Consider the following 25,620-nt stretch of genomic DNA (forward strand, 5'->3'; position numbering starts at 1 on the left):
CTAGGAGCCTCCTGGGGGGACAAAGTGGGAGGCTGGGGCCTGGGGTGGGAGGGACCCTGTGCCCCACTCTGCCTGGAAGGTGCTCGCCACCCAGGGGCCAAGGCTGGAGGGGGCACAGCACACCCCTCCCCCAAATGACACGGATGCCTTCGGTGTCAGCCCCTCCGCAGCCCACCCCTCACCGAGAGCCCCTCTCTTCATACCCATCCGGGACCCGTGGTATAAGGGGCCCTGAGGTCCAGTCTTGGGCCAGAGCTGTGAGCCCCCCGACCACCACCAGGAAAGCCAGGGTGCCCTCCCAACGCCCCTGCGGACGGCACGGAACCCAGCCACGCTCACAGTGCTACCGCGTCCACTCCTCAAACTAGGGGGCAGGGACAGCCCCCTGCACCCCGGGCAGGAAGGGGGCAAGTTTGCCTGGCAGGCAGGCGCCCGAGTCGCTGGTCCCACCCCCCGCCCTCATGCTCGCGTCGCGGGGGCCCCAGAAGCTCTCAGCTCGACTCCCTCCCCCAGCTGCTCTATCCCAGGCCCCAGGCCCTAGGCCCTAGCCCTCACCTTCCCTCTGTGTGCAGGCCCCTCACCCCGAGATGCACAGGCTGGCCTCAGGGGCGCTCAAGTCTCTTCCCGCTCTCCCATGCCAGCAAAGGACGCACCGCCCCTGCCTACGCTCCCACACTGTACGCACGCCCACACACATGCACACACGTGTCTACATACCCACGCACGCATACACACACCCACGCACGTGCCCACACACACACGAGGCTGAGATGCGCTGCCGTGCTCAGAACCCGGGTCCGGGACCATCAGGGCCACCGGGCCCTCCAGGTCCCAGAACTCACGAGTGTGGAGTGAGATGGGGGTTGTGGCACCTGCCTTTGGGCCCTGGCAGGTGGACAGGTGCAAGCCAAGCTTCCTGAATATTAGAGTCTCCGGCGTCAGGGACCAGTGCCGAGGACGCCCGGGGGTGAGCATGGCGGGGAGCAGAGGGAGGGCCCTTCACACGGCGCCCGGACGGCTGGGAGCCCACGTGCGGAAGGAAGCCTCCGTCACAGCTGAGGCCTGACGCAGAAATGAACTCAACACGGACACAGGCCTCAACGTAAAACCGACAACCACACAACTTCTAGAAGAAAACACAGAAGATCTCTGGGCCTCGGGTTAGGCAGAGATTTCTTAGACAAGCACCGAAACAACAGTCCACAGAAGGACAAACGGCCGTATCACATACTTCACCGTAATTAAAAGCTCTTCCTCTCTGAAAGACACCACAAGCCAGGGAGAATCTTTGCAGAGCACGCAGGTGATGAAGGACTGTGTCCAGAATATCACAAAGGACTCCCGAAATTCACCAGAAAACAGACAACCCAACCTTTCCCATCTTTCAAAAAGCAGCTTCTGAAGACGCAACGCAGCCAAAAATAAATTAAAAATAAACAAGTAAAAAGAAAAGTATGGGGGTGGGGGGTGGTAAAGAGTGAATCACGTAAGAGCTTGAAAGTAGGAGAATATTTGTAATTATACAGTGGAGAAACTGACCAGTAGAAAAAGGGGCCACAGAGAGTTTCAAAGTAAAGTAAAAGGTAAATAAATAAGAAAAAAAAAAAAAAAGCAGCTTCATTTGTCACAGCCCAAATCTGGAAACAACCCAAATGTCCACCGCCAGGCAGGTGGGTGAACAAACGGGCCCGGCCGTCGGGTGGGATGCTCCCCCGCCGTTAAGGGGTGAGACGCTGACACACGGCAGTCGGGATGGAGCTCAGAGGATGCTGAGTGAAGGAGCCGGGCGGAGCGCTGGCGGCTGGACTCCACTCTCAGCAAATCCCACCAACCGCAAACCCACCTGCCGAGACGGGAGGCAGATGGGTGGTGGCCTGGTGGCGGGGGAGGGGGGGGGACAGGAAGGAGGGCTCACAAAGGGACATGAGGACGTTCTGGGCGGTGACGGATGTGCCCACACTGCTGACAGCGGTTTCACGGGCACCTGCACACGTCGAGGTTGCTCCAGCTGTGCGCTTCAGAGCAGCTGATCGATGTCGATTACATCTCAGTAAAGCTGCTCTGGAAGGAGCGGCTCTGAGGCGGGGCCCGCGGCACGCAACCCAGTGCGAGGCCGGCCTCCCACCCCCCGCTGCACCCTGACGTCATCTCAACGGCCTCTGCGAGGCCACTTCCTGACGTGGTGTCTGCCCTCCTCCGGGGCACCTTGGCTGACCCCATGGCCACACCACCTCCACTGCGGGAGCCGGGCCAGGCCAGGGGACTGTGTCCCGCCCGCACCCATCCAGGGACGAGGGGACGGGGCAGACGCAGTCAGCACCCGCCTCCCACCAGACCCGAGGGCGTCCACGGCTCAGCCTCACCCCAGGAGCCGCGGCGGGGGGCAAACTCACTGCCCACGACCCTGGGCCAGCCGAGCAGCCCTGCCCAGCTCTCCGGCCACAGCTTGGACCCTCTCGCCTCCTGCCGCCTCTGAGAGCCCCTCCCTCAGGCTCCATCCCCACCCAGCCCCCTGCAGTGTGCACAGGGTCCCGTGGCCCGGGAAGACCCCTGGCCCAGGGAAGACCCCTGTTCAGTACCGGCACTGGGAGGGTGTGGGGTGGGCCCTCGGGGTGCACGAGCAGTGCAGGGACCGGGTGGGGGCAGCAGAGGCCTGGCACTATCACCCTGACCTGCCCAGAGCGACCAGCAGGGACCCTCAGCCCCTCTGGGAGCCTGGGAGGCTGGCTGCAGAGGGCACAGGGGGGCCACAGCGTCTGGGCTGGTCAAGTGCAAAGGGTACGGCCAGGGCAGGAGGGACAGGGTGGCAGGGTGGGTCCACCGGGCCTCACTTGCCCACTGGGCACTCCCGGGGCACAGGCCAGTCCCCCAGGGGAGCGGCTGTGGGGCGAGGCCTCAGCTGAGTTGGGATCCAAATCACACAGCACTGCAGACCCAGAACACCAAAGCGGGAGGGGGCTGGGGGCTGCAGGGAGGCCCGGGCTCAGGCCCAGGCCCAAGGCACACGCAGGGCACCTCGAGGGCGGGCAGGGGCTGAAGACCGAGTCCTTTCCAGGGCCGGGCGGCTCGTGGGCCTCAGCGTGGATGCCGACCCCACCCCAACCGGCCGAGGACGTAGTGTCATCTCAGGATGTCCCGGGGTCTGGCTTGGATGTATGTCCCTAAATCCCGAGCGGGACACCACGCTGAGAGCGCGCAGCCCGTGGCCAGCTGTTCCCATGGGGCTGAGAGCCCCGGGGCGGCCCCGTCCCCTCCCAGCTCTGCTCTTCATCAGCACCGAAGGCCTCTCCCGGGTCTGCTCCCCGCACCAGAAGGCAAGGACCCCGTGGGACCAGGGGAACGGGCCCGCTGGCTCAGCTGACTGTGGACTGGGCCCACCCTTCAAGCAGACCACCACCCTCCCGCCACGACAGCACCGTGCACGCGGCAGGGCTGCACGCGGAGTCCACCTGCCCGGTGTCTCCAAGCCTGCCGTGTGCTGACCTTTTCAATCCTCCCAACACTTTCTCTGCAAGCAGGGGTTCTGAACCCGGCACTCTGCCCCCCCAGGGACACGGGGCAATGTTTGGAGATGCTTTAATTGTCACAGCTCGGGACGGACACTACTGGCATCCAGTGGGTGCCGAGGTCAGGGATGCTGCTGACCCCCTGCAGAGCACAGGCTGCCCCTCCCCCCAGGGAACGATCCAGATAAAAATGTCAGGAGCGCTGGCGGTGGGGGGGTGGGGCGGAGGAACCTGCTCTATAAACCGAAAGCTATCACAATCGCAGATCCAGATAAGACAGCTGAGGCCTTGCGAGGTTAAGCCGCCTGCACACCAACCCCTCCCCGCCGGCTGCCCTAGAGGCAGGAACGCTTCCCCCCACCCCCCACCCCGCCCCACCCTCCCCCTCCAGGCAGCACCCGGCCACAGGCAGGGCCTGCCAGCTGTGAGCTCCCAAAGGGCTTTCCAGCCTCCGGGTCTGGGTCGTGTTCCCTGGGGCGAGGCTGACACCAGAGACCAAGCCCCGAGGCCAGGCAGACATCCACAGTGCCACCCTGACCAACACTCCAGGACAAGCCCAGGGGACGGCAACACTGCCAGCCCCTCACCCCTCTGAGGACAGAGGCCCCAGGACCGGAGAGGAGCCTGGTGCCCCCTTTCCTCCAGGACTCGCGTGCTGCAAGCCCCCACTGAGCTCCTGCAAAGTGGAAGGTGTGCCAGGGACAGGCCTGGGAGGGGGCCTCCTCACCGACACGCGGCCGTCCAGGCCGGAGCTCGGCCAAGGCGTCCCCTGGCCTTCGGAGGCCCCTTCTCCCACCGGGGCCTGGTGCCCCCCAGGGCCACAGTGTGTCTGCACCTCCTCCACAAGGAAGGTCACCGTCCGGCCGCACTGGCAACACGTCCCGAGCAGAGGCCTCACCAACTAGTTCCTGAGTCCCCTGGGGCAACCCGCGGTCTCAGCCTCAACCCAGGACTAGAGGGAGCGGTGCCCACACGTCCAGTCCCCACCCGGGGAGGCAACGCTGGTGTGGTCACCCAGCTCCCTAGGAAGGACGGGGTCGTGTTACCAGCCAGGCAGGTGCTGCCAGGAACCGCCCAAATCCAGAACCAGCCGGGGAGGCTCAGCTCCCGCCAAGGCCCGTCAAGCCCAGGACGACCTTCCCGCTCCGGAAGCGCCGTCCCGCGGGGGCTGCCCAGGCTCGGGGCCCGACGGCACACGCCCTGTCCCACAAAGCAAGCGTCGGGCTGCAGGGCCACCGGAAGCCACCCCTTCAAGCCCCCCACCCCAGAAGCTCCTGGCCGGGAGTGCCCCAGGAGCAGCGCGATGTGGGAGGCAGAGCACCAAGGCCAGCCGGCCCCGTCAGGCTGGGCCACACTGCGCACAGCGCCAGGCCCAGACACCCTGGGGACATCCAGGAAGGAGGACGCCCGCTCCAGCCACCAGCAGGCAAAGCGGCCCTAGCAGCCACGCGAACACCCAGCAGGCCCCCCTCCCCTCAGGGCAGGATCCCTGGGGTGGGCAGGACCAGGGTGAGCGGCCAGCACAGGCTGGGGGGTGCACAGAGCAACTCAGGAAGCAAGGGACAGTCCTGGGAAGGGGTCCGACACCAGCCCTGCCCCCCACCAGTGATGTGACCCTGTGTCTGTCCCCTTTGGGCCTCCACCCACTTTGACAAGCTGCGGGGCCGTCAGGTGCCCCCGCCACGGTGGGTGTGACTCCCCCCAGCTCAGACCCCACGACTGGCCTGGCCATGGCGGAACCAGCGGTCTCAGGCCACGTGGCTGGGCAGAGGGCAGCCGGCCGCCGTCACAGGGAACCGCCCCAAGGGCTGCAGCTGCAGCAAGGGCCTCCCTCCTGGATGGGCAGCCAGGCTCCCGGGCTGGGCACGTGGGTCAGGCCACAGCGGCGCCGTGAGCCTGCTGTCCAGGCCCCAGGGATGCCCTTCCTTCCGCAGGCCCGAGGCCTCTGAAGGGACTTCCGCCCCGACGGCTGGTTCCTTTTGTCTCTGCGCAGGACCCCCCCGAGGTCTGCCCTCCAGGTCACCCCAGACCTGGGCCGAGTGGGACCCCGACATGGGCCGTGCAATCATGATCCCGTGAGAGAAGCTGGGGTCCCCTACACGGCAGCCCTGCCCACCCTGGCAACTCCCACCCCGCTGTCTCCCCAAGGGCAGGACCTGGGAGCCAGGCCTGCCCCGGTCCGATGTGGAGGCAGTGCCAGACCCCGCCGGGCACGCGCCCCCGTGACTCCCCGCTGGTGCCACACGGAGCTCAAGCCACTGAGGATTCTCAGCCGCAAGAAGGACCAGGGGCCCCGGGACCCTCCTGGGGCGTGCCTGTTGCTCATCTTAATAAAAACGACGCTTTATTATTTTCTTAAACGACCAGTATTTTCAAAGTAGAAAATTCAGGGAAGCAAAAGTTTAAAAATTGCAACCCAGAACCCACACCCGGCGCTGACCACCAGGAACCCCTCAGCGTCCACTTTCGACCGTCCCCCACCTGCACGGCCTTGCGTTTGGGCCCCGGTGAGCGCGCGGCCTGCCGCCTGCTGCCAGGGGGCGCTGCCTTCCTGTCACACCCCGTCCAGGCTGTACTTGTCCCAAAGTGTCCCCCAGCGTCCTGACCCCGCTCTGCCTCGTGCCGTCCTTTCAACAGCGCTGCCTGCTGGAAAGACAGGGCCCTTTGTCCTGGGCCCCCTTTTGTTAAACCAAACCCCATGCCCAACGGGCAGCGCCCAGGGGGCTGGCTCCCACCTTCCCTGTGGTGAGTTTGCCGAGCAATTCCTGGGGAGGTGGTCCCGTGGGGATGGACCCCGGAGCGACTGGGCGCAGCCAGGGGCCCGGCCAGCTGCCGCGGGGCTGACGCCCTCCCGGGCAACCTCCTGGGGTCTCGGGAAGTGGGAGGCTGCTGCCCGGAGCCTCGAGTCTTCCCAACGTGCTCAGACCTCAGCCCCACGGTCTCCACCGTCCCTGAGCGAGCGAGTCACCCCATCACAGGGCACGGAGAGCCCGCCCCAGAGGCCCGCCTGCCCGAAGAGGCTGGAAAGGCCCACGGACACCCCGGGGCGGCGTGACTCGGAGGTGGCGGGCCGTCCGCCAGAGACCTTGATAAGAGCACGGAGGTGGGGCCTGTCCTGGGGACGAGGCCAGCCAGGCCCACAGAGCCCCCAGCCTCGCCCCTCCCCCTCGTGCCAAGGGCAGCCAGAACGTTCCAGCGCTGCCCGGGAGGCGCCCACACCCCCGCCAAGCTGCACGCGGGACCTTGGGCCCCGATCCAGGGGGCCAGCTGGGGAAGGACAGGAAGCGGCCTCCACCTCTGGGGGCTTCTCGCCCGCCCCATCTCCTGTTTTATCCTCAGCCCGGTGGGGTAGGGACGGGCCTCTCCAGGGACACAGGGGGTCACACGGTCACCCCAGGGCACACGGCAGGTCAGGGACAGGCCAGGAGTACAGCCATGTGTCGGGACTCCCCACTCTGATCACACGCAAACTGGGGCCTCCTGGAATCTGCCCTGATCCCCTCCCTCCCCACCCTCCCCCCCTCCCTCCCTCCTCCCCTCCCCCTCCCTCCTCCCCTCCCCCTCCCTCCTCCCCCTCTCCCCCTCCCCCTCTCCCCTCCCCCCCACTCAGCAGCTCGAGGGTCTCAAACCAGGCTGGGACCCTCGCCCCTAGGACCCCACACGGCTGCTGGCCGCGCTCAGCAGAAACCAGGACTCCCGGCCTCCAGCCCGCCCCACCAGGTCCCTCACCACCGTCCGGCCTCCCCGAGCTGTCTGATTCTCATTGGGGTCACCCTTACCCCTGGGGCACATGGGAGGCGAGCAGGAAGCACCCACAGGATGGCCACGTGCAGTGACGGCGGGGTCTCCAGGGGATGTGGTGGGGCGGGCCATGAGGGCTGCCACCCCAACCGGAGCCGACACTGCACACGGCTCCGTGTGCACAGCCTAGAAACTGAGGCCCTCCCTGGGAGCCCACGGGGCCGGCGCAAGGTCCACGACGAGACTAGACAGAGGGAGGAGGGGAACTGAGACTCAGCCCCAGAGAGCGCAGCCGGGGCACTGGCCCCGCCGGCCAGCCATGCTCACGTCCACTTCACACACGGCAGCCGGGCAGCCCCAGGGACAGCATGGCGACCCACCCACACCCCCATTTACCCAGAATCCAGGCCACAGACGGCTCCCATGGCTTCCCAAACCAATGCCCACAGAGATGGCCTTTGGGTGTGGGAACCCCGGAAAGACGGCAGGGCTAGGTCTCCCCGCCGAGGACACTATGCCACTTTCCAGGTCTTGGGCTTTGGCTAGGTTGACCTGACAGCCGGCCCACCCAACCACGCTGGGGACAGGCGTGGCCAAAGGCACACCGCCTACAGACCATGCCCAGAACGCCCCTCTCAGGACAGCAGACGGCTGACTGGCACACCTGGTGGGTGCTGGGACCAGCGTGGAGCCATCCAGCCACCTGTCCCCCTGTCCATCCACCCACCCCCCGGGGGCACCTACTCCACACGGTGCCCTGCGCTGGCCCAGGGGTCCCAGACCCTCCCCTTATTCCACAGCAACCACAGGCCTCAAATTCCTGAGACTTGGGAAGCTTGGAGTCAGGGGCTGGGAAGCAGCACGGAGGAACGGGGCCTCCCTCCGGCAGCAGGGCTCCCGTCCACAGGAAGGGGCTCAGGGCCTCAGCCCAGCCAGTGGACAGGATGCCAAGGCCCCCAAACAAGAAACCAGAACGCCCCACACCTGGGAGCAAGCGCTCCCCCGAGAGAGACGGCCCTCCCCCCAACTGCAGAGGCAGGACCTCCTATCTCCTCCGTCCCCCATCTTATGGCCGAGGGGCCTCGGGGAGTCAGGGAGCTGGGTCTAACCAGGCTGCTCCACGGCCCCTGGGACCCCTGAAGTCCCTGCCCCTGCCTGGAAAGGGAAGGAACCACTCAGACCCTGTGGATGAAACATCAGGACGGCACAGCCACAGGCCAGCGACACTCGTGGCAAAAAGGCACGTGTCCCTGAACTAGGTGACTGGGAACAAGGCTCTTTCGATGTGTTTAATCACGACCTAAGGTCATGTCACAACCGATCCCTAAATGCTTCTTATGGACTCTTTCAATCTATATGTTCCCACACCCTCTTTTTTTTTTTATTTCTTGCTCATTTATTCATTGAAGAAATCAGGCCTCTTGTCCTGTAGGTCAGCGGTCCCCAAACTTTTTGCCACCAGGGACCGGTTTCATGGAAGACGATTTGCCCACGGACCTGGGGGTGGCAGGGTGGAGGTGTTTTCGGGATGACTCAAGCACGCTACATTTATCGTGCACTTTATTTCTATTATTATTACATTATCATATATAACGAAACCACTATACAACGCACCATCATGCAGAAGCAGTGGGAGCCCTTTCACGGCCACTCACTGATAGGGTTTTGATATGAGTCTGCAAGTAACTGATTTATTATGGTCTCTGTGCAAAAAATTCCAGAGGCACAGGGTGTCTGGCCATCTCTGCTTTGGTGACCTCAGCAGCCGTGAGACTCAAAGCCGAACCCACGACCCCAGCAGGAGGCCACGGCGACGCTTCAGCCCCAGAGTCGCCTGGTCAGGCATCAGCCGGGATCCCAGAGGCAGGACCTCACCGGCTGTGTGGTTTCCCTGAGGTGCAGCTGCATGTGGGGAAGCAGGACCCGGGCTGTGTCTTCTCCCTTTACTTGCTGGGGTTCAAAGTAACCAGCGGCCTCCCTACTACCCTCCAAAGGCGGCCACTGGTTTGGCCCACAAATGGATGCAGGGTCCAGCCTGGGATTTAAGCTCCTCGTGAGGCCATCAGTCCACTGAGGACGGCCTTACTCTCAACTTATCGTGATGCAGCTAGTGGGCACGTCCTTCAGCTGACTCCAAGTCCTTGCGACGTGGCCCCAGGGGCCTTGACGCCGTTCCTGTTTTCCCATGCGGCGCGATGGTCCAGGCTCAGCTTGTATGTTTCCTGCCCCAGACCTGGATGCAGACGTTTCTCTGGGACCCCTGGTTTCCCTCCGGGGAAAGGGCACCTGGGGGCCACAACCTGGGGGCCAGGGATGCTCACAGCAACGAGCCAGCCCTTCTTTCTAGCCCTTTCATGTAAACAGAGAAGCGGTTTTTAAACAAAATCATCGTGAACACGTGCTGACGCTTGCTCACCAAATGCAGGCTGAAGGGTTTCGCTTAGCATCACCTAAGTTTCATCGGCTCCGTCTGTGCTCAATACCCCCGCTCTCAGCGACACCAACAGAATTCCTCAGTAGCCTCACCCCATGATTCCCACGCAAGGGCCTTAGAATAATAAAACAAATACCATCACAACCGTGACACCAGGACTAAAAACAGCGCACACGCACACACCTAGCTCTACTCGTTCTGAACCCACCGGCAACAGGTCCCCCGAGATAAGGTCTTTCTGGGGATTATTCCACCCCAGTGCAAACTTAGGGTCATCTGTTTCATTTCGGTTTTGAAGGACTTTTCCTCGTTAAGATTTATTTAGGGATTTATGAGATCAGGAGTTGCTTTTGTATTTAAAGTTACGGGAAGTATTTACAAGGTTCCAAAGTCAAATCTATAAAACTATCCCATCATCCTCAGAGACATTTGGGTTCTGTCATGTCCCCCTACCCAGAGGTAACTTTTTATAAGTTTCGGTTTATCCTTCTACTGCTTTTGTTTCTTAATATAAAGTAAGTATATCTATATTAGTGTACCCTTTAATTAAAGGGGCAGCAGCTTGTTATACTTTTATCCACTGTGTGTGTGTGGTGGGGTTTTTTCCACGTCAAAATACTTCCTGGTAATCACTCCACAAAAGCACGTGAAGACTGCACTGTCCCTTTTCCACACCTGCACGATATTCTGCACGCAGCTGACCCAACCTGCTTCCTACAGGCTGGCATCTGAGTTCTCCATCTTGCGCTTTTCCAAAGAACGCCTTAACAATCAGCCTTGCGCAGGTGTACTCCCTTTTTTTTTTTTTTTTTTTTTTTGCCAATCTCTTCAAGATAGGTCCCTGGAAGTGGGACTGCTGGGCCCGAGGGTACAGGCAGGCATAACCGTGCCAGACGTTGCCTCATCCTCCTCCGCACGGATTCTACCATGTTGCAGACCCTCCAGCAACACGACCGCTGCTGCCCCAGAGCCTCGGCGGCCGCCAGCCACATGTGTCTATAAAGGCTTCTGGATTTCTGCCAGCCTGGTGGGACCCCAGCGAAGCCCGTGTCTGCGCGTCTCTGATGGCGAGTGGGTCGGCATCTTCTCACACGTTTAAGGGCTACCTCACCAGCCACTTTTCCTGTGAACAGTGCTCTGCTCACAGCTCTTGATTGTCTTCTGTGGGGTCACTGGGTTTTTTCTTCTCTATTTTCGGAAACGCTTCCTATCTTAGAGCTATTAACCCGGCGCACGTGCCACAGTCTCTCCCCGGATTTCCACCGGTCTCTTTACTGCCCACCAGATGGTGGCATCACGCAAAAACCACTTCTTTCTCATACAGCCTCTTCCTAAACGCACTGGCTTTTGAGTCACAGAGAAGCCTCCCCACCCTCTCGCCCTCGCACTGCAAAGGGTCCCCCGTGCCTCCCTGCGGTGCTTGAGTGGTTTTCCGACCACTTGGGGTCCATCCGTCCCAGCGTGCGGTGCGAGGAGCGGGTCCAGCCTCACCTGCTCTTCCTGAAGCGTCACCTATTAGAAACCCCCCAACTTCTCCCCATGGGGTGAAGATGCTGCCTATATGTTGGCTAAACGTTCGTTCGCAATTGCGTCTGTACGTGGATCTTTTATTCTGTCCTGTTGCTTGTCCACATGTCAGTGCCACGATGCTTTTAGTAGCCAACATGCTGAGCCGTCCCGGCCAAGAGCGCAGATGCGACTTTTGCGAGACACCGGCTGCGGATGTCTTGGGACAGAAACCCAAACCACGTGACCCACCAAGCTGACACGTTCTGAGCACGTGGTTCCGGGGCTGCGCAGGCACCACCCGAAGCTCTTCTGGGTGCCCCGGGGACCCCCAGCTGCTCCCTCTGCCGGGTGGGGCCCTCTGGGAGGCAGGGGCCTGTCCCTCTGGGTCAGGGCTCCTTCTGCGGGCCCCTCCCAGATGGAAGGGTTACGATCGGCCTGGCAGTGAAGGAGGCTGCCCCTGGCCCAGGCCGGGGTGGGGTGAAGTGGGGGTCCCCGCGTGGCCGGGCATCCATCTCCACACGGAGGAGCGTTCCAGGGCTGAACGGGCTCGGGGGCAGGGTGGGGACTCTCCGCCTTTTCTGACTTTCTCTAGATCTCCGCACGGCACTCCGCAGCAAATTCGGCAGGAAAATGTGGAGGAACCGCCCGAGGGCATGGCTTTCAGAGGAAGCAGAGAAGGGAGCCCACCCTTGAGAGACACAGGGGGACGCCCACAGCCCCTGCTCCCCAGTGAACTGGCACCCGGTGGGCGGGGGCAGCCGGGAGGGCGCCCGAGGTGAGCGGCAGGCATGAGGCCAGCGTTTCGGGAAGTCTGAAGGGGGTGGCCGTCGGGCGCCTCGTGGATGCGGCGGAGGGAGCCTCTGCAGAGGGGGGGTAAGAGCCAGCGGGCACACACCAGGCACGACGCCGGGAACATCAGCGTCGTAAGACATCCAGGCAGAAGCCGAGCAGCTTTCCGGGGGTGGCACGAGCCCAGGGGCTGGGCCTGCTTCCCCACCCACAAGTCACTGAGCAGAGAAGGGGAGCGGGGAGCAGGCCCAGAGCCCGAGAGTAGGCAGGCCGGGCCCTGGCGTCCGCTGCCCCAGCCCCTGCAAGGCAGAACGGCACCTGCAGATGGGGGGGGTGTTCGGAGAGTCCTGCTCTGACGGGTGGAGCCAACACCCCCCGTGGAGCGCCTGGGACCACGGCTCGGTCCGCCTGTGCTGAGCCCGCCACGGGCAACGGCAGTGCCACCTCCTAGGGCCACGCGTCCATCCTTCAGTGGGGACCGCGCTCTGCACGGAGGTTCAGGCACCTCCTCAGGACACACTCCCTTTGCAGGTTCTTCACCCGGGCAGTGAGGATCTGCACCCCCACCCCGGCCAGGGCTACTGTGAAGATGGAGACGTTCTGGGGGAAAGGGCTCCGAAAGGCCCCCGCCCTCAAACACACAGGGGCCTACAGCACTCTCCCGTAGCCATGGGAGGGTCCCAGCGGCCTCTGCCCACCACCTTCTGAGCTCACCCGCCGCCCAAGCTCAGGAATGTCACTGGATAAAAATACCCACAGACGATGTCATCAGGCCCAGCCTGCCTGTGGGGCTCGGAGCTGCCCGGCAGCAGGCTGACCGCCACGGCCCAGGCTCGGGGCGGGGGGTTGGGGGGGGCCCTGGGCTACCAAGGCCAGACACCAGGTGACCCTGTCCCGAGCGCCTATCCCTGCTAGGTACAGGCTGGCCCTGCCCACCCACTCGGACCCTCTAACGCCCAAGAGCGCTGAGACCAGCACACACTAATACCCCAGCACCAGAGTGACTGAGCCACCATGGGGGCTCCGAGCACCAGGTCAAGGGGACGGCAAAGAAAGAAGGCATGGCTCTGCCTGGGGCAACATGGGAAGGCTTCCTGGAGGAGGAGGTCTCCGAGCTGAGCCTCAGCCTGTGGTTCTGGCAGCAGGGCTTTAGGGAAGAGGCCTAAAGCAGCCAGATCAAAGGCCTCCAAAGGCGAGTCACTCACCCACAGGGTAGCAGCCCCAGGAGTGGAGAGCCAGTGCCCCAGCCATGCTGGCACGTCCAGGGACGCCCTCTCTGGGCTCACGTACTGCCCTCAGGAGGCAGCTTCCTCCTCCCCTCCCCTCCCCCGACAAATGGTGGCATCCACTCCTCACGTGGCCAAGCCACCCCAGGGTCAGCATTACAACCCCTACCCAGGGCGGGAGGGAGTCACGTGGACAAGATGCCATCAGGCCTACCCGGATTCTGGCCTCACCATCGGAAGCAGCGACGGGCTTCAGAGGCGGGCAGCCTGGAGCATGCCCAGCTGTGCGGCCGTGGGCACGTCACCTCCCCTCTCCGGGCCTAGGGTGTGCACACAGCACCGGCCCGTCCCTCTCCATCTTCCACCAGGGCCTGGGGGAGAGCCAGGCTGCCCCTCTGCCCCAGTACCCTCACCCCAGCTGGTGCCCACGTGGGCTCAGAGAAGGGACCTGGGGTCACCTGGCCATCGCGAGGCCAAGTCCCATCACAGAAGCCACGTGTAAAAACGGCACGTGGCGTCACAGGCGGTCACCCTGCCCAACAGCAGAGCTGGGGCCCTGCCCCTTGCCGACCATCACCCCGCCTTCCGTGAGATGTGGGTCTGTCCCGGCACTCGGGGAACCTCTGGAGGGACAGTCAGGGCCCTCTCTGCCCTCCAGGAGGGAGTGCAGACAGTCACCCAACCTGCCCCGGGGACCCCGGGCCGCCTCCAAGCCCTGCCCCTTGCTCCAAGGTGCCTCCCCAGGGAGAGTGAAGCCGGCCCGCTGGACCCTCCGTCCAGGCCTGGATCCACAGAGTCCGAGGTGAAAGGTCCAGTGACAAAGGTCCTCTTCATTCTTCCCCCCACAGCAGAGCCCAGGCACCAAGCCGCACCCGCGAGCGTCCGTGGCGTTTCCCAGCAGCAAGTGAACCCCTCGTCTGGCCTCAGGTTCGCGGTCCCCATTCCTCCAGGCCCAGCACCTTCTCCCCGCACACTGGCGTCCTTGGACACTGTCTCCACCTCACAGGAGCCACACGTGACACCGTCCCAGCCCGTCCATCTCACCCGTGGGCAGGGCCTTGAGCCACGAGAAATGCCACGCGAGCTGAAAGCTGGTTTAGAACATCGGTCTGAGAAGGGCCTCAAAGTTTACCTGGGTCCATGGCCCAGACCAGGAGGCAGGGAGGGCTCAGCCCAGGGCCCCCCTCAGGAGCACCACCCCATTCCGCGCACGGCACCAGGCGCCGGTGAGAAACCAGGATCCGGGCTCCCAACCCGCCGGACACACCTGCCTTTCGGCAGCACCCCCAGGACACACTGGCCTGCAAAGCCCCGTTCACATCACAAGAGCCAACCTGGGAACCGGCTTCTGCAGGAGGAGCCCGAGCCCCTGACACCTTCAGAAGCCGGGGCATCGGAATCGGACACCCCGGGCGGAGCCGGGACCCCCCGGTGGGCGCGGTGCTCCAGGCCGGCCTCAGCTGCTCCCGTGTCTGCCTCCCCGGGACAAAGCCCCCGCCCCAGCCCCACGAGACCCTGCTGCGGGAAGGTCCCAGGGCGTGGGGGCTGTGAGTGCAAATGGGCCCCTCCCACCCCTGCAGCCCTGGGTACCCCCAGGGGCGCAAGCGGAGGCCACGGGCACCGAGCCCAAGGGGAGCCGACGATTCAGAACCAGGCACGGGCGAGCATCTCCTCCCACCCGAGCAAGCCTGCCGGCAGGTGCCACACCCACCACGCCTGCCACAGAGGAGGGGATGCGGACTCGGGGAGGCGGCCCGGCCACGGGGCGACGCTGGGGCACGAAGCCTGGACGCTGCCCAGGGCCGAGCTCCCACACGGCCTGGCTCGCTCCGCATCCCACGCCAGGCGGCCTCCAGGCCCCAGACCTCGGCGCTCACTGGCCCTGCCCACCCAGCCACTCGCTGGCCCCGCTCCCAGCCCCTGGACCATCCCTCCCCTCCCACCACCTCCCTTGGAGCCTCAAGGTCTCCCGGGCCCCCCCCCTCCCCAGCTGGTGGCCCCGGCATAAGGGACACCTGTGGTCCCCCAACTAGTGCCGGACCACGATGAGGCGCTCAACACACAGCGGGCTGGGTCTGGGGCGGTAGTGAGGGGTCTCTAGACAGCCGGGGGAGACCAGAGGACCAGGCCCTGGAGAAGGTGACACAGGGAGAAGGTCCAGAAGGAGTTCCCCCAGCTCCACTGGGAACTGGGGGCGTCTCAAAGGGGACGGTGGGGAGACCAGAGCCCGGCCCCCTCCGCCCTCCCTGACCAGCTCCCCTTCTGGGCATGTCTGCCTGGGGTGGGACGGGCACCAGGGGCCACGGTGGGGGGATGCGACCAGGGAACTGGCCTCCACTTTCAGAAAGGCGGGCGGGCTGGGCCCAGCAAACCGCCAGGGAACGCTGCCAGCGTCATCAATGATTAACACCCGCTTGAAGGTGCCGCCAGAGCCACCGCAAGGTCCTCGGGAGCCTGGGGAAGGCGGGGTGGCGGGAGGGCAGGGACAGGACGCACTCCGGGGCCCTCCCCCAAACCTCCCCACAGCCCCCCACAACCTCCAGGCCTCTCCCAACCAGCCGGGGTGCGCACGGAGGGGGCGAGGGGCACCTGTCCCTGCATGGGGAAACTGAGGCACGGGGGCTTCTGCCAGGCTGCATGGGTGGGAGTCTGCATGTGTCACCCTGCAGCTCCCGAGAGGTCGGAGGGAAGAGGGAGAGAGAAGAGAGAGGGACAAGGAGGGAAGAGGGGGTTCCTCCGGGCTCCTGGGACTGGAAGCCCCCCACCTGGCAGGAGGGACGCGGAAGCTGGGGGCAGCCTCCACCCTGGCCTCTACAGACGGAGGCTGTGGAGGCCCAGCCCAGTGGCCAGGGCGGGCTGCTACGGGGTCCCCGGGCCCCTCTCCAATCCAGACATCTCCCCAACCAGACAACCCCGGCCAAGGCCCATCAGCATGGAGGCCAGGCCTCCCTCGCCCTCAGCCAGAGTGGGGGCCGCCGCACGGTGGGGATGTGAAGAACCTCAGCTGAGGGCTGGGGGCCAGGGGCAGTGCCGGGCGGGGGGGGGGCAGCCTCCCGCCCCCTGACCCCGGCAGACGGGGCAGGCGGTCGCGCACAGGAAGGGCCGCTCTCCTCTTGGCCAGAGCAGGGGTTCCCCGACCAGGAGGGGGACAGGATATCCTGGCCTGCTTCCCCAGCTGCGCCTGGGACAGTGTGCCCAGCCCTGCAGGGCCCGCAGGACAGCGGCTCCCACACCCACCCAGGCCCCAGCCCTTCAAGGCCGGGCTCATCCTTCCCAGGCCGGAAACCGAGCTCAGCCTGGGTCGTAACAATCAGCCCGCACGTCTCACCATCTGCCTCACCAAGGACAGAGCTCTCTCTCTGCGACCATCTCGGACGCTTCTCAGAACGACACCGGGGCCAGGGTGGGCACCGTCCACCCCTTTTCTCAGCACTGCGGCCAGGCTCTGGTCACTCAGTCCCAGGTTGCCCCTGCAATCCCAGCTTGAGCCCAGGTCCCCTGGAGACACTGGCCAATTCAGAGAGCGTCTGGGGCCCTGCCAACCTCCTGGAGGTGAGGGGGCACCTTCCCGGGCCCCAGGGAAGCCACGTCCCCTGCCTAGCCAGGGTCCACCTGCAGACCCACCCTGCACAGAGGACTGTGGCACACCTCTTACAGACGGGGACGAGAGCGGGAGAAGACTGACCCAAGGTCACCAAGCCACCCTTGGAGGGCCCCCATTCCCAGCTCCGGCCCCCGAGGGAAAGCCACTCGGCTACTGTCCCCAGAAGCCACCCCTGCCCTACAGCTCCTGGGGAGGCAGACTCTGCTGAGCAACTTCCGAGAGCTAAACAATCAGAATCAGGAAGAAAACACGAGTGTAAGCAGAGACTTCCTCCGGGGAGCAGCAAGCCTTCTTCCTCCACCAGGCACGGCAGCGCCCGGGGGGCCTGGGCAACGTGCGCACCCTCGGGCCCACCACCCCGGGACGCAAACCAGTGGGGTGTCTGCAGGCCTCTCGCCTTGGCAGCCCTAGGGGTGCGGAGGCACTGCTGCACTGCCTGGCAATCCTCTGCCCAGAGCTTGGCACATAGGGTTCCGGGACAGAGAGGCGGCTGGGCAGGGTCTGCTCCAGGACCGGCTGTGGGGTCCGTCCCGCCCCTGGCCACCTCCGGGAGCTTGGGGTCCAGCAGGTGAGGGCTGGGGGGCAGGCAGCCCACGTGCACAGCAGCACCCACGAGCCAGCTGTTGGCCGGGCGCTCGAACAGCCGGAGTCAGACCAGGTCAGGATCCCTCAGGGTCAGCGCACGCAAACATGCCCCCAAACCCCAAGGCAAGGCCACCCTCTCCCGCAGACCAGCCATGGCCACAGCTAAGCTCCCTCTGACACCTCGGCAGGCGGGGACTGGGGGTGGTGGTGGGAAGAGGCTTGAGGACACTGTCCCCACCACTTGCCCTCCTGCTCTGGAAGGACTGCCCCTCCGCAGGGAGGGCAGCAACCCTAGTACCACCTGCGCTCAGAGGAGCAAAGGTGAGGAACTGAGGTCATGCCGCCCCACCTCGCCGCACCTGCTGAGACCATGCTCCAAGCCAGCCCCTCTGCTCCCTGGGCTCCGGTGGTGGCTACCGGAGTGGGACAAAAGAGGGCCCTGGACACCCCCCAGCCAGGTCTCTCCCAGCCCCAGGCCCGCCAAGGGGGCAGGGACGAGCACCTGCCCCTACCAACGGGAAGCCAGAGGGAGGTCACCCGCGCAGCTCCCAGAGCAGCCTCCGAGGTCAGCCCGGGGATGGCCGAGCCGAGGCTCACGGGCCAGAGGCCGGCCCCACACCAAGAGCCCACTGGCCAGGCAGCAGGGAAGCAGGGCCGCGAGCGGTGGGGGAGGGCTCCACGTGGCCCCGTCCCAGCGCGCCCCGCCCTGCCCCACACAGGCACGCGCAGCGGCGGCTGGCAGCAGAGCCACCTGGGAAGCAGCGGGGGCAGGTGCTGCCTATAGGGCGCTGCTTTCGCCTGGCGCACAGCTTCCTCTGATCGACCAGTGGAATCAGAGGCCCGACCTCTCTCCTCCCCACCACCCTGTGTGTCCCCTCCAGGCTCCTCTGCTTCAACCCAGGGTTTCCAGAGCCTGGTTGGGTTCTTGCGGGGCCGTGGGCACTCCTCGCGGCCATGCTGACACCTCAGCCTACACCACAAGGCCTGCCACCCTGTGGGGCAACCCTGCTCCGCTTGCCCTGGAGACGCCCCACAGGGCCCGCCTGGACCGGGGAGGGTCTGAGATGTTGCTGCACCAGCGGGGGCACCGGGCCCTGCCCTCTCTTGCCTCCCTGCCCCTCCCGGGGAACTCTCTCCCCTGCCCCCGTTCTCCCGCGGAAGGATTAACACCTGGACCGTCCCGCCAGGGAGGAGCGGGCCTGCTTGGGCAGCGCACTCCTCCCAGCTGGCTCCCCCCACTCATGCCTGGGCAGCGCCGGCGGGGAGCTTCCCACCCCCACGGGGTCAGACCCACACGTCCCTGAACTTCAACAGACAAGCTCCCCGCTGCTTCTGTTTTTCCCATTAACCCCTTCCTTACCTCCCGGCTGATCTGAGTCGCAGCTCCGACCAGGTTCGGGCGGCAGCAGGTGGCACAGGGACAGCGCTCCCCCCACGCCCTCCCCGGCCCCGCGGAAAGCTCCCAGTCCCGCCGGCGGCGATACTCACACGGCAAAGTGGTAGACGAAGCACTTCCAGCCGGTGGGGCGCTCCAGGAAGTTGTAGACGCGGCCCTGGATGTGAGTGCGCGCGAGCAGCGGGCGGCGCGCGCTGTAGATGGAGACGCGCGGGTCGAGGCTCACCGGCGGCCGCGGGCCAAGGTCGGCGGCGGCGGGGGGCGCGGCGGGCGCGGTGGGGGACGTGGGCCCCGGGGCGCCTGGCGGAGCGATGGGCGCGTAGAGCGCGCCGCCCGCCGGGCCGCCCTCGGCCAGCTCCAGCGAGAAGGGGCACTTCTTGGCCAGGCCCGCGCTGCCCCGCCGGGCGCCCGGCAGGCGGCCCCCGCCCCAGCGCTTTCTCTCGGCCCTGGGAGGGGAGGTGGCCGCGGCCATGGCCAGGCAGGGCCCGCGGGGGCCGGCCGGGCGGCGGCACGAAGAGCTGCGGCGAAGTCGGCCGCCGGGGCGCAGTGCGGGCGGCCGCTGCTGCCAGCCGGGCCGCGGGTCCGCTGCCCGCCCCGCCAGGGCGTGGGGGGCGGGGCCGGGAGGGGGCGGTGGCCGCGGGCGGGGCCCGGGGGTTGGCGAGCCCCGCCCCGGGCCGGACGCCCCGCCCCCAACCAACGTCGGCGCACGGAGCGCGGTAGACTGAGCCCCGAGTGCGCTCACCTGCTTGGTCGGTCCCTCCCCCGTCGGCGCCCACCTGTTGGGTCCGCCCCTTTAGCCTTCACCTTCTCGGCCCCGCCCGCCCCATCTGCTCGGTCCGCCCCATTCTGCGCTCCTCGCTCCGCCCCGCCTACGCCCACGTGCTCGCCCTCCCCAAGCCCACCTGCTAGGCCTGCAAGAAGCCCCCAGCCAAGTCAGGAAGGAAGGCGCGGGGTCAGCAGGTGCAGGGACCACGAACTGCCCGGGCAGGAGGACGGGGTGGGGCGCAGACAGCCGCTTCACCCCCTCTGAGTTACTCAGAAGAGGGTGGGAGTGAAGGGGGAAGGCGGGGCACGTTAGGAGGATGGCGGTTAGCCCCGCGAACAATCCGAACGCCCCCTGGGTGCCCGAGCGCCCGAGCGAGCGCGCGTGCTGCGGGCAGAGAGTGTGGTCGGGTTGGTACCCATAGGGCCGTCGGACTCTGGAGGCCAGACAGGGCCATCGGGGCCATCGTCGGTCAGGGCTGGCCCAATGGGGAGCCGTGTGCGTGGCGAGGATGAGGGGGTTCCTGGAGGCGATGCCTCGGGGGTCTGGCGAGGGGCGTGGCAGGAGGGGCTGCCTGGGCAGGTCAGGGGAGAGGCTTTGTCCTCCTTACCCTCTGGACAGGGCTGATGCTGTGTCCCGTAGGTTTCCCTGGGTGGGGGTGATGTAGAGGTGGGTGACAGGGTCAGAAGGACTGCACGGGTCCCCTACCCTGCACTGGCATTTGGGTCCCTGCACAACGACCTGACATCAGGGTGGAGAAAGGGTGTCGAGCAGAAAAAAACTGGCCTCTCTCAGGACATTGCCCTGGGCAGGGGGATAACTGCCTGCCACCTCAGGGACCCATAACCTAGGAGACACGTCCCAGGTCTTGACTGACCACCCTGGGCTGATCTATTTCACGTACTCCTTCATCAGAAAGTCAGCTCTTGTTGTTGGACCGAGTGCAGCTCAGCCCTTCACCCCTGACTCCCCACACCTCGGATGGTGCCTGTACAGAGCCGGCACAGTTGGTATATGCAGAAAGAATGAATGAAGTGGGTCCCAACCTGTGCCAGGCACTGTGGAGACTCAGGGCGGCTGAGACAATGGAACTTCGCTGGGAAGCGCATCACTTAGGATACAAATGGGCAGAAAGCCAGAAGAAGGTGGGGAGTCCGCCTCCGCAGGGCCTGGGGGACAGCCAGGGCACCTGCAGACATTCAGTCGATACTTTCTGAATGAAGGCACGCGTGAATGAAGTGTCGGCACATCCACACCCCAGTCAGCAGGAGGAAGAAGAACTTTTAGTAGGCAGTGCCGACGCACAACTGGAGCGTCAAAGAGAAAGAAGAAAAGCGTTGATCCATCTTGCACACAACACACAAGAATAAATTTCGAGTGGATCAGAGGCTTCAATGTAAACGCTAAAATGAAGCCATATAGGTTCTACAAGAAAGTATGGGTGAGTTTCTCAACAAACTCTAGGTAGGGAGACCGTCTCCAGCTGTGGCTGAAATCCAGAGACAATAGCTGAAATCAACAAAACAGACAAGTGACAAACTGGAACAAGAATTTGCACAGGCAAAGGATTAATAGCACTGGTGTATAAAGAACATCTAAAACTGAGAAGAAAATGATAGACGACCCTGCGGACAAGCGGCCGAAAGGCAGGAGCAGCTCACGGGTCAAGGGATTCGTGATCTTAACACTTAGGAAAAAACGCTCAACAAGAAAAATGCAAATTTGAAAGTGCACTGAGAGACCATCGCTCACCTGTCTGATTGGCGAAAATCCAGACGTTGGCCCGCAGTTTCCATGGGCAGGGCCGAGGGAAAGCAGGTGTTCTTGGCACGTCGTCAGTGGGGAGGGCGTCCTGGTGGCATTAGGAAACGCACTGGTATCATTTAGCCTGGCTCGTTAGTTCCACTTCCAGGAACTGGCCCAAAGATACGTGGGGAATATAGAAGATAAGATACACGTAAGGCTACTTGTTACGACATTATTTGTATCAGCAAAAGGCTAGAAACAGCCAGGACGGCCCTCAGTTAGCTGAACCGTGCTTTGGTACAGCTCACAATGTTATCAATATTATCACTAACACTCAGAGGACAAAAGGAACCCAAAGAGTCATATCATTAGTATTGATATCGGTATTGTTGCCTTGAAATGATACATCCGTGTAATATGTGTCATATATATATCACGTTAAATTCCTCAGGAACCTGGATTTTCAGGACAGGAGAAAAGAGATACAAATATAAAATCAAAGGGCAAATCAATCCTTAAATTTGAATTGGGAATATTAGCATAAACTCCTCAGCTGTTTTCGTGAAACAAGAATACTCTCTAGCTCTGTCTGCTGAAAAGTTGTTGCATGCAAAAAGCAGTGTGGATTAGAACATACCAGATATCTTTATCCATTCATTCAGAATGATACTAAAACGTCTCCACTGGCCCGTTGTCGGAGGCTAGGGCTCATTATTCTGAAAAGGAGTAAAATAAGTTGAAAAAGGACAGAGTCAAGCATTTGTCCTGCCTTCTCTGTACGCGCTGAACTGCAGGGTAACGAGAGGCCACACGCGCCGTAGGTATGGATTGAAGTGTTTCGGATAGATGATGCGACTTTGGGGAATTGCTTGGAAATAATCAGCAGGGAGGGGCAGCGGCTGGAGTGGAGATCAAACCAACCTGCCCTGAATTGGTCATTGTTGAGCCCGCTGGCGGATACAGTCTCGATACTGTGTGCTTTACTTTTGTGTAAGTCTCTGTATTTTAAAAATTATGATAAGCAGCCCCCCAGGCACCTGGGGGTTCAGGGGCTGAGCTGTGCAGGAGCCAGCTCTGGGGGTCCTGGCCCTGGCACAGGGACGCTGCCATGAATGGGAGGCCAGACAACAAGAGGTCGCTGCAAGTTCCCCGAAAGCTCAAAGGAGCTGGTGGGGGGCCTGGGGGAGGATGGGAGAGCTGGGTTGGGGGAGTGAAGCCAGGTGCAGTGAAGTGGGGCTGGGGCTCCAGTGAGGAAGGGCCCAGGATGAGGGCAGAGGGCTGGCGGGGGGTCGGGGGGGCAGGGCCAGCACACAGGAGCAGGAAGCACAAGCCGAACGGCCTCCAGGGCCTCTGCTCAAAGGTGGGAAGTGGGCCTGACCCAGTCACTGGCTCCCTGGCTGCCCTCCAGGCCCCCCCCCCCCGGAAAGCCCCCCCCCTCCCCAGGACCTGCCCCTCGGTCACTCGGGATGCTCCTGTCACACCCTGGGGTCCTGGACGCACAGGCAGATGGATCTACCTGGACGTGCGTGGACCGGGGGGCCGCCTTCCTGCTTTTCAGGCCCATGGGCCGTCTCCGGGCCTCAGAATATTCTGGAAGCACCACACTCACCTTCCTTCAGCAGCACTTTGCCAAGACCCCTCGGCACCCCAGACCCATGCCAGGCCAGCCGTGGGAGGAGCCCGGAGGTCGTCACGAACACAGGGGGAAACTGAGGCTGGGGAGGGAGGGCTGTGCGGCCCCCAAGAGGTCAGGGTCCAGGCCAGGGCTGCGCCTCCAGAGGCTTCCTGGCTGGCGGCCACCTCCAGCCCCACGGCTGAGTTGCCCACTCACCCCTTCACTCCCCACGTCCCCCTGAGCACCCGCCATGCGCCGGGCACTGCTCCGCCCCGGCCGTAGAGCCGTGTGCGCGAGGCCAGCCTTCTTGGGGCCCAGGGTCAGTAGGGGGATGAGTGAGATGAAGAAAGCTAGGGGACGAGGGCAGGGCAGGTGGCAGGGGGTGATCTGTGCTGCGGCAAGGCCCACCCTCCCAGGACTCTGCGTTTTAGCCAACTCCTCTCCCTCCCTCGCGGGCGGGGGCACTGAGGACCCCAAGCTTGGGCACCGCTCCAGGACAGAGGCCGAGGGGCATCCTCCGGCTCTGACTTGACTCCATCTCTGCCGCCGTGGGCTGTTGGAGGGTCGCTCCAGTTAGCCGGCACGGGGGACACGTCGCAGCCAGTCTCATGGGGCAGGACAGACTGAGCTGAGCCTGCCTCAGTGGGGGCTCCAGTGCCACAGGGTGTCCCAAGGCTGTCAGCGCCCGCCCTCCTCCCCCAGGTGCCGCGCTGGGGGCAGGCCAGGAAGGCTGAGGGCTGGCCGTGCACGGGGCACAGCTCTGGGTGCGTGTGCGCGCGGTATGGTGTGTGGGCAGGTTGTGGAGGATACGGTGCACACGTGTATTGAGTATGTGTGTATGGCGGTACATGGTCCGTGTGTGTGTGCACACAAGCCTTGTTGTGACCACACAGGGAAAGGGGACACTCTGTCCCCGCTCCTAAGGGCAGCCCTAGAGCAATGGGACCTGGGGGCTGGCAGCAGCGCGGGGGCAGAATCGGGGGCAGGCAGCCGTCCCCCGGGGGCCACACCTCCGCCCCAGCTGGCCGGCTCTGCGGGTCACTCGGCGGCTGGGCCCTGCCCGCAGAGCCTCGTCCCCTCACTCACCCCTCCCAGCCCAGGATCCAGGTCCGGCCGGCCCGGTCAGAGAGCGGGGCACTGCCCGCGTGTCTCCTTTGATCTGAGGTTAGGTCACCTGACAGCACGCAACCTGGTCTCATGCACCCTGTTCTCACAGTTCCCAGACAGCCGCCAGGAAGGCCTTCTGGGTGCTCTCGCGGCTCAATGCCTGTCCTCCACGCCAAGCAAAAGAGGAAAGTCTGGGGCCGCCGGTACTTGCTTTGTGCTGGGGCGGCGGGGTGGAGGTGCTTGGCGTCAGTGAAGGGCATCGTGGCCGGAGCTGCAAGCACTCCGAGGTCCCCTCCCACCGGCCCCTGAGCCTCCCCCTCCCCTTCCAAGGGGACGTATTAGGGACCAGCCCGAGAATCCAAAGCCCAGTGACCAGGCCCCGGGGCAGCTGGCACCTCGTAGGGTCACCTTCACAGGAGCCCTGAGTAGCCGTAACGCTGGGCAGAAAAATCAGGTTTGGGGTTTCCGGTCAGCTTCCAGCTGGCAGGGCCACCTTGTAGTAGCTTTGCTGGGAATTTGCCTCAGGGCTTGTGAAATTGACTTGAGTTTCTTTCAGCCTGCCAGTCCAGCTGTTGCAAGGATGCACCGTCACCACCTGGGGCCCTCTTTGGTGAAAGCACCCCTAAAATGTGCGCCCTTAGACACTCACACTGATCCTTCAGTTTCCTGTGTGACCTGATGGGGTGAAGTCAGGGACCTCCGAGCCTCGTGGGACCCTTGGGGACACGTGCCTGGCCCACGTAGCCTGGGGAGTGAGGACCGGGGCCCGACATGCCCCGATTCTGATCACCGGGACTTGAGACCTCCCCACCGTCCCAGGGCACCTGCACACCACCCACTGCCCGCAGCTGACGCTTTGGGGGCAGCAGGCTGCCATGCACTCCAGGAGCCCAGGCGGTGTCTGTGCTGGGTCATCTGATAAGCCAGTAAGCTTTTCCTTACTAGAGAGCTGCCGGGTGTCCCCGGCCGCTGGGAGAAGGGAGGTGGGAGACCTGGGCTTGATCCTGTGAGGCCGCGGTAGCCGTTTCCCAGCCAGGGCCCCTGTCCACCTTGCTGGGGCTGCCGACCTGGCTCTTCGGCCGATGGGGCTGGCCCTCTGGAGCTACGCTGTCCACCCCGCAGAACCAGAGCCCACGCAGGGCCTAAGCCAACAGTGGACTTGGAGGGCAGGTGAGCCGGTTGGGCCGAGGAGGGAGGGAGGCAGGGAGGCCGGGTGGAGGGCCAACAGCAAAGCAGGGGTGTGCGGAGGAGGAGGAGGCAGGAAGGATTCAGCCGACCTGCCGGTGTTTATGGGGTGCCCACTGAGTTCCCAGCCTTGCTTAGGGGAGGCCAGGCCCTGCCTGCAGGGGATGGTGAGCTTTTCTGTGAGACACACAGACCCAGGAGAAGCCGCACGAGGACCTCACGTGCCACGTGGTGGAGTGCTTCGCCCAGCCACCACCTCCTCCCCCGATAGCTGCCAGAGCCCGGGGTGGGGGGGGTGAGAGCTGCCCTCCCCGTTGCGTGTGGGCCCCTGAGGGCTGAGGCTGACTCACTCACCTCTGAGTCCAGGCGCCCAGGAGAAGTTAACAAAGGGTGAGTGGGTGACTGGAGAGAGGC

At 64.0% G+C, this 25,620-nt stretch overlaps 1 protein-coding gene across 2 annotated transcripts in view; it reads right to left on the reverse strand.

Moving 5' to 3' along the window:
* KCNQ1 (potassium voltage-gated channel subfamily Q member 1) overlaps positions 1-19,362 on the reverse strand; it is a 346,354-nt gene extending 326,992 nt beyond the window's left edge. Inside the window, exon 1 of one of the 2 annotated variants that reach the window (XM_027090651.1) lies at positions 18,883-19,362. In XM_027090651.1, coding sequence (XP_026946452.1) covers positions 18,883-19,262 — 380 coding nt within the window. In that variant the 5' untranslated portion in view covers positions 19,263-19,362. The remainder of the gene's footprint in view (positions 1-18,882) is intronic. The other variant, XM_027090650.1, reaches the window with a different exon arrangement.
* Positions 19,363-25,620: the final 6,258 nt, after the last annotated feature.

This window comes from Aethalodelphis obliquidens, unplaced genomic scaffold (genome assembly GCF_003676395.1).
Source record: "Aethalodelphis obliquidens isolate GAN/ISIS:26980383/991018 unplaced genomic scaffold, ASM367639v1 scaffold69, whole genome shotgun sequence".
Taxonomy (NCBI): Eukaryota; Metazoa; Chordata; class Mammalia; order Artiodactyla; family Delphinidae; genus Aethalodelphis; species Aethalodelphis obliquidens.